We start from the raw sequence: 8,412 nt of genomic DNA, 5'->3' as shown, positions 1-8,412 counted from the left end.
AGAAGGTGTAAGTCAACTACCCTGGCCAGCAAGATCTCCGGATCTGTCCCCCATTGAGCATGTTTGGGACTGGATGAAGCGTCGTCTCACGCGGTCTGCACGTCCAGCACGAACGCTGGTCCAACTGAGGCGCCAGGTGGAAATGGCATGGCAAGCCGTTCCACAGGACTACATCCAGCATCTCTACGATCGTCTCCATGGGAGAATAGCAGCCTGCATTGCTGCGAAAGGTAGATATACACTGTACTAGTGCCGACATTGTGCATGCTCTGTTGCCTGTGTCTATGTGCCTGTGGTTCTGTCAGTGTGATCATGTGATGTATCTGACCCCAGGAATGTGTCAATAAAGTTTCCCCTTCCTGGGAGAATGAATTCACGGTGTTCTTATTTCAATTTCCAGGAGCGTATTTTGGCACTCGTCAACTCAGTCATCAATGCCTACAGTTGGCTTAGAATCATGAAATATGTCAAGAAGCAAGGTTTCACAGTACAAGTAAACGAAAAAAAGAAATCCGAAAACCATTAATTTGCAATTACATTAGACGTAGAAAAATTCTTTTGTCATTTGTTATGTGACGTCAAACTGGAAAGTAAAACCATCAGTAATTCTGCTTTAAGGCATCGCAATGGTAAAAGTCAAATATAAGGCAAGTTATTTGAACGTTTGCGAATCTTTGTTTCACATACAACCTAAAACACCATATCTACGCGCACTAATCGCTCCCGGATATCTGATGATGGATAAAGTCCGAAACGTGCCATTTGATGTTTGAGTTTTGCGATTGCGACTCAGTCAGCCTGAATGCAGAACTGCTGAATATAGTGATAAACGTCGTCTGCTTGCTGCATAAATTTACGCCACATTTATATAATTGGAATTAAAATATTATCTAAAATCTTGGAATCCGTGGGACTGAGATCTTGCCAGTATAAATGTCGATTAGGCAAAAATGGGTGAGATTCTCGATTTGCAGAATGGTTGGACTATCTATATACGTAATTAAGTTCGTACGGAACCCTCAATGCGCGAGTCCTACTCGAATCTGGTGAGTTTTTATCCTTTAATAATAAATGCATCAACGGAGGCAGCTGCTCTGTTTTCAGCCTATCTCGGGACGCAACTAAAGTCTTGCAGCAAGTTCCTCAAATTAACCTGCAGAAGTAAACTTGCGCCAGTTTATTCTAATGTAAATACCTCAGCAAGTGCTTGCAGAAATTGTTATTGGACAAACGCCTTTAGGCTGTGCTTACAATCATTCTCGTACAGTCATTCGATTCCCTCAGGTTCTCGAGAATCGAAAGCCCACACTCCACCGAGTGCTGAGCACAGACTGCCGCACCTGTGGCGCTCGCAACCTCGTGTGAGTGTGTGCCCGCTAACGCCAGGTGGCGTAGCGAGTCCCGCGCATGCGCACTGTCGACGCGGCGACCCTGGAGAGTTCAGTGTTCCATGCTACCGCGCAGCCGAGCCTGGCGCCAGGCAGGAATCCCCAGCGGCCAGAAGACGTCACAGCATTTCCACTGCGTCAGGAGTGAATCAGGCGCGCCTCGTGTGTCCGAGTGGGGGAGCCCTCACCTGCTGCAGGGACTCCATGTCAGCCGAGTCCCAGTCGCCGAATCGTGACTAAACGGCCTGCGCGAAAGTGCGTCTCGTTTGCAGATGACTTCTGCGACGGCGTGATTTCCCAATGACACATTACATTGCGAGTCAAGTCCGGTTGACCATATCTTAAACTCCTACGGATGAAATCATTTGCCAACAAGCTGAGCAAAAATTTCCATCATTCCCTTCATGCAAACCCTGCAGGAGTACCATAATTCTCCAGTAACTCTGTTTCGTGACATATCATACACTTACAAATTAGGTTACTTCACAATCAATAATTGAGTAAACAAAGTACAAACCGTTCACAATGGGACTTGTAAACAAATCTCCGGAACTTGAACCATAATGAACATCTTTACTACTTTCAAAATATAAAAGTGAGATACAAAATCTGAGAAAATATTGATGCTGGCAACCGAGAGTTTTCTATGTACAGCGTCTTCACTGTATCTAGTCTCGTAAAATGCGGTAGCTGTAGATTAAATTCTTGCCTCGAGCATACGAATATGTTTTAAATGTGTCCTCTGCATTTATCCCAATGAAATTAGCAGACAACGTTTGTTTTTAATTACTGTATTGTTAATACTCTAAATACATTGTACACTTACAAAAGATAACTAAGGCCGCCACTAAATTTGCTACCAGCTATAACAAAGTTCTTCTTGACTGCACAATGTACAGGATAGGAATTTAAACAATCCTTCAACACAAAATAATCGACAGAAAAAATTGGAGACCCCCCCCCCTCCTTCCACTGTTAGACTCCTGTTTGATATCAAGATCGAGGAAAAATTTGTAAAGATTTTACAAAAATTTCTAGAATAAATTATTCGTGATTTCCTCACTTTAAATAATATCGTCAAGTTTTCAGAGTGCAATGCTTACCGACACTGCGAATAGTGTATTACACGAAAACGTATTCACTTGTGTCGCCAGTAAGGATAGATTTACTACCTGTAGTGTATTGCACACATCATACTGGTACAGAAAATAATAAAGGTGCAAGAAAACGAGGCCAAAATAATTTCCTCGGCACAAATATGCGTATTTCATAGGTTTTGAAACACATACCATGCAAAGCCAAGATCTCATTTTACATGCGGCAGTTATTACAACAGCTGTCAAAGTTTCTTCCAGGATGCGTTTATTTTAAGCACAAACCGGGGGAACAAATCTCCTCTGAAATCTCACAAGACAGACCGAATAGAAGCATGCAACAGCGATTTTCGAGAAATATTCGTTTTTTTTTAATTATTTCTTGTAATTCCCTTCCTTTCATTAGGTTCTGACGAGGTAATTGCTGTCCCTCACGTTTAATAGATCGCTACGACCGGATCTATCTTTCTAGAACGAAAGGTACTTTTCTTTCCGGAACTAACCTGCCTTGATGCCACACATCCATCGTAAATGCAGAAGGTAATTACCGCTTCCTAAGAGGTCGGAAATGATAAGGGAATACCGCAGGGGACTCCCGACTGGGGAATTCCTTACGCTGGTTCTGCAGGAAAAATACGACGCTGGCCCCGCCTCCCTCGTACCATCTTAACTCGATTGTACGCGTTATTTCAAAGTCATTAACATTAATAATTACATGCACATAATTGGTCTAACTTGCGCAAGGAGTGTTTCAAATAGCTTATCCGTTAATCATGAATCACGCAAGCGTAGATATGCGGCTCGATAACGAAGCGTAGATAAGGCGCGCTAGGGCGTTTGTGTGTTTCAATGTTGGTACCAGCGGGTCCCCCTCCACCTATACAAGGAGCGCCTCTATTCGCTGGCTCAGTCGAGGGAAAGCATGGCTTGGATGACGGTGAACTGTTGCCGTGTGTGCGCTCGCAAGCACGACGATTTAATATCAATCTTCAGTGAGGAAGGGAGATGCCGGCAGCTGATCCTTAAACTACAGTTCTGCCTTCGTATAACAGTAAGTAGTCGTGTGTCTGACTGCTGTAGCTTCACAGCGGCAAATGAATGTACCGCGATGTATTTGGCGCTCGTTTGAAAGTGGAATAAAACGCAGTGCTACGCTAATAATTTGTTTTAGTCGGAATCGCATCTTGATCAGTGCTAGACATCCTACTTGTGCTTCACCAATATCTGTATTAATGAAGTAACGAAGTGCGCTTTGCTGGCATAAAATTGTGACAGTTTTTTAACGTATTGCAAGAAAGCTGTCTCAGTGATGTTTCATAATTATTTTTGTGTCATGGGGAAACGTATATGCCTGTAGAGATAGCAACCCGTTTCTGCAGTGTTTTTGAGATATTGCTAACTTATTGTTTGCACCCTGGTAGCATTGTCAGTTCATTTTCAAAATCAACTCTTCTCTTCTTACTTAGGTTTCTACCAGTGACGATCTACCAACTTCATTGTGCTGGAAGTGTGTAGCAAGATTGGAAGTGTGTTACGAGTTTATGCAAGACCATTTTATCGCAGAAAACCAGTTCCGAAACCAACGGATCCAATACAGCGTCAACCCAACAACATGTGCCACGCCTGAAGTGAGTATGATGTTTTGAAATACATATAGCTTAGTTGCATCAGTTCATATTTATTTAACGTAAGTTTTCATAACTTTGTCCACACAAATGATTCCAATCACTTTCCGTCAACCGCAGGACTTGGAATAGTAACTGACATTACGTTCATTGAGATCATAAATGTGTCATGCAGTTTTAACAATATTCTGTATAATTTTTTTAGTGCCCATATCTCCGTTTGCTTTGTTTCCTGATTGTTGGCTATTCGTTTCTAACATCTGAACTATAGTTACATTCTCTGTGGTCACGAGAAGCCTCATGTACTGTAATTCCAGTTGCGCTTAATTAATGAACGTATTAGAGCATCCCACTAAACAATATCTTTGTAATAAGCGACAAATGATTCAAACAATAGTAAACTCAAAGTTAGACAAACACTTTTATAAAGCTAATATGTCTAATTCTGATGTCCGATACATTCTAACTGCTGTAATTCAAAAATTCTCAGAATTCCGCGAAAAAAGTAATCTGAAAGACAAAATATTTAACAAAGCTGCCTAAACAATATAAATAGACTAATCAGACATTAGAAAGCACGTTTTTATTTTTTAAACACTACAGCAACCTTGGGCTTGCAATGATCGCGATAAATTTGAGATTACACAAAGGTTCAGAATTTTCGTAAATGTTCCGTAATCGAACTAGTTTGACAACTGCAGTTGTAATTTCCATAGCAGCCAGTTAAATGATCGTAAAATGTATCAGTATTTTGTCGTCTTAGCGAAAGTGGCAGCAGTGTTTCATGATCCGTGTTCCTATAAAAATAAATATTATAGTGCATTTATTCTGCAAGAGTAGGGATTGCCCACAGGGGAAGCGACTGTTAAAACTAAGTTTTTGAAAACAGTAACAAGTTGCGCTTAGTATTTTTTATTTACCGGCTTCGCTCTTCACGTGAACAAAATCATCATCAAAATACACAGTTTAAAGTTGGCTGAGAGCACTGAACATTGAATTGTCTGTACTATAGTAGTTAAACTTATGTTAAACTTATGTTATGCTCTTCTACATTTGAAGAGCGAAATCGGTAAATAAAAAATAACAAGTGAGAATTGTGGCTGTCTTCAAAAACTTTTTTATTTATTCAACCGAAAATCATTCCAGACTGTAAGATAAATTATTCGTCTACAAACACACTATATATGAGTGTGTACACAAACGCTCATATGCACGCATAAGTGTTTACACACGCATTTTTGTTGCTACTAAGGAATTGAGCGTCTAATTGTAGTTTTCGAATTTTGTTTCCTTTCAGGACGGCATGTATTACGCTGATACAGCAGACGTGAAGCTATTGGAACCAATGGTTATGGACGAGCGGCCAGAGAAGAGCAAGCCATGGTTTCCCGCAAATCTGGACATAAGTTCGAGAGCGGATAACAAACATGTGGGACACCTGAGACTCTGCAAGTGCGTGAAATGCACGCTGAGTCGCTACGGCAGCCTGCCCCTGGAAGACACGCTGGAGGAGAGCGACAGTGCTCCATCGAGTAGCCCTTTGAGCCAGGCCGCGCAGACGCCGCCCCCGCAACCCAGCTCCACTGTCGAAGACGAGCAGAAGGTGCCCGTGTCGAGTCCGCTGCAGGGCACGACGCACAAGAAGGGCCTCATCTGCGACTTCTGCAGCAAATCCTTCAACCACGCCGGTGACCTCAAGAAACACCGGCGTACGCATACGGGCGAACGGCCTTATGCCTGCCCCGTGTGCAACAAACGTTTCTCACATACTAGCAATTTGCTACGCCACCGCAAGATTCACTCTGGAGAAAAGCCCTACACGTGCCCCCACTGTCCCAAGACATTCGGGCGCAGTGACAAAATGCTGGGACACGTGAAGACTGCACATGCCAGTGCGCGCCCTAGCACCTCCGAGAGTTCTACGTGACGATTAATTGCCGTCGAAAGTTATTAATTTTACGTATTTACATTATCTGATGGCTGTGATCATTTTTTTACGTGCTTGCCAAATGTGAAAGGAAAACTGATTTCGAAGAAATCTCGTACATACCTCAAGATGTGCCATTTCGAAGAGTTACTTGAACATGAGCACACATGATATAAATGTGTGTGAAAACATGGTAACTTAAAAGTGTAAGAACAAAACTTTTAATACAGTACTACAGTCATTTATTGTAGGAGAACAAAGTAAGATCTCGGATGTAGAGATCAGTGCCCTACAAGTAGTCATGTACATTCATTTCAAGCTGTACCTGACACAAAGTCCATGCACTTTCTTCTTTGTTTTCGGAACTTCTGTTAGTTGCTGTTACCCTGTCAAAAAGCTATTTGTAGTCATTTAACTACATAACTTACAAATTATGTAATATGCTCTCAAATTTGTGTTTCTGGGGTTACAAATTCCAGTTGTCAATCAATCATTAGATGTCATTACTGCAGAATCACTTGCAATATAAGTACCGTAGTATAGAGTATACCAATGATAGATTTGATGTATGTTACACATGTTCATGGGTTTGTGCAAAACCCACTTAAGGAGGGAGCCATGAGTTATGGCACTTGTTTATCCAAAGTTGGTAACTTGAATCTGCTGCAGTTGAGTGTAAAACCATTTAGTATCATTCTAAAAGAAAATCTATTGTCATTAATTCTCAGAGCACAATTGGTTTGGATGCAGTATCTGTAAAACTTAATGTCATTTCTGTACTGATATACAGTGAGTGTGTGTTATTTTTGCATTAGTACAGAGCTAGTCAGATTAATGGCACTGCAGATGCAGATCTACTGCAGAATAGAAAATATTTATTAAAATGTGTTGCTAACCATTTCCATGAAACTGCAGTGAGAACAATTAACTATCTAGTCTGATGTTTAAGCAGAGAGATATCTGCAGTAATGCAGAGATTCTATGTCCTAGGAAAAAGATGTTATATTATTAAAAAAGTTTACTACTAAGATGTCTTTCACAGTTATAGTATTTATTATATTGTTAGCATGAAATACAGTTGCGATGTACTTATTGTGGCATCATCAAATAAGTACAGAAAATGTGTTTGAAAAGTAAATGACTTGCATATAGCATCTGGTCTGTGCCAAAGATCTGATTGCAATATAAATTATACTGCAGTCTTCAAAAACTAAGTGTCCAAAAGCTTATGTATCAAGACTGCATTTTATTACTGCAAAAACAGGTTCCTAAATGACTGAATTTCATACTTACAATTTTACAGTTCTCTGAGGCTGGCTTCTGTATTGTACACACAAAGTGCCTGAATGGAAATTTATTTATAGAGGAGTAGTGTTCCATTAAAGGTCAAATTATAGTGATGTTTAATTTATGTAATGTTACAGATTTCAAAATATGTCAGTGGTGCTTTATGTGAGCTTTAAAATGAGATTGAAGAAGAATGAGCTGTTATTTTAAACAAGTATTCTGTAAATACCTGATGTGCACCAGTATGATGAACTTAATTTAATACAAAAAGTTACAAATTATAATTTTGTTGTTACGTCTATCTCTACCTCCACTGCTAGTTATATTACCACATTTATTAGTTAAGTAGTAGTCTCAACTAGTGAGAATGCAGGGATGGACTCGACATCATTTAAATTATACACAATACCCACCTACACCAGAAGTTTCTAACTATGGATGGACAGTGAAAACTTGTCTCATTTTCAAAGCAGGAAAAGTCCAAACACTGTTTCTTATATAAAAAGAGAACACAGCAATTAAGTCACTAATATTCCTTATGTGTAATGTTGAACATCACTAAGTGTCTCTTGCACTTTCCACAAATCAGTAGCTCATTAACTTCTGTAGCTGATTAACCTCTTAATAACACTTAGAGATGCATAGCAAGAAAATAGTTTTCCATTTAATGGTAAAAGAGCATGACTCGTAACAACTCAATCCAAAACTGTCAAAGGCACTCTTTAAGCAGTAGTTGTTTTGTGTGTCTAAAATAGCTATAGGAAGGTTTCAACACACAGATATTGCTTCATTACATCAATGAAATTTTGTTCAGAACTAAAAGCCAGTTACATATGAATATATCTGCACTGTTTGAGGGAGGATGTTATTCCTCATTTTGCATACCCAGTTCACTGCATTCAAGGGTTTTCACACGGCAAAAACAAAGTCTTTAGGAGCTGATGCTCATGATATGACTGCATACTGAGGTACTGCGAGGGAATCCAAGTTCCTCATTGAAAAGGTGGGGTTAGCATACAGCAGCTGCATGTTTTATTAATTTCTCTTTTCATTAAAAATATTTCAGCCAGTTATTTATAACTGGTCCTGAC

At 40.1% G+C, this 8,412-nt stretch overlaps 1 protein-coding gene across 1 annotated transcript; it reads left to right on the top strand.

Annotated features, from left to right (window-relative positions):
* The first annotated feature begins 3,403 nt into the window (after positions 1–3,403).
* Positions 3,404–7,915, top strand: LOC126456951 (zinc finger protein 479-like). Its single transcript, XM_050092887.1, has 3 exons — positions 3,404–3,533; positions 3,949–4,110; positions 5,405–7,915. The coding sequence occupies exons 1-3, from the start codon at positions 3,405–3,407 to the stop codon at positions 6,032–6,034; spliced, it is 921 nt and encodes a 306-aa protein (XP_049948844.1). The 5' UTR covers position 3,404; the 3' UTR covers positions 6,035–7,915.
* Positions 7,916–8,412: the final 497 nt, after the last annotated feature.

Source organism: Schistocerca serialis, chromosome 2 (assembly GCF_023864345.2).
Source record: "Schistocerca serialis cubense isolate TAMUIC-IGC-003099 chromosome 2, iqSchSeri2.2, whole genome shotgun sequence".
Lineage (NCBI taxonomy): Eukaryota > Metazoa > Arthropoda > Insecta > Orthoptera > Acrididae > Schistocerca > Schistocerca serialis.
The sequence above is the reverse complement of the archived record's forward strand: the minus strand, read 5'-3'. Positions and strand labels throughout refer to the sequence as shown.

Coding starts and splice junctions, on each gene's coding strand:
- LOC126456951 (XM_050092887.1), top strand. CDS start 3,405: ATGGCTTGGATGACGGTGAACTGTTGCCGTGTGTGCGCTCGCAAGCAC. Junction 3,534..3,948: donor AGTTCTGCCTTCGTATAACA/GTAAGTAGTCGT, acceptor CTTCTTACTTAG/GTTTCTACCAGTGACGATCT. Junction 4,111..5,404: donor CAACATGTGCCACGCCTGAA/GTGAGTATGATG, acceptor GTTTCCTTTCAG/GACGGCATGTATTACGCTGA.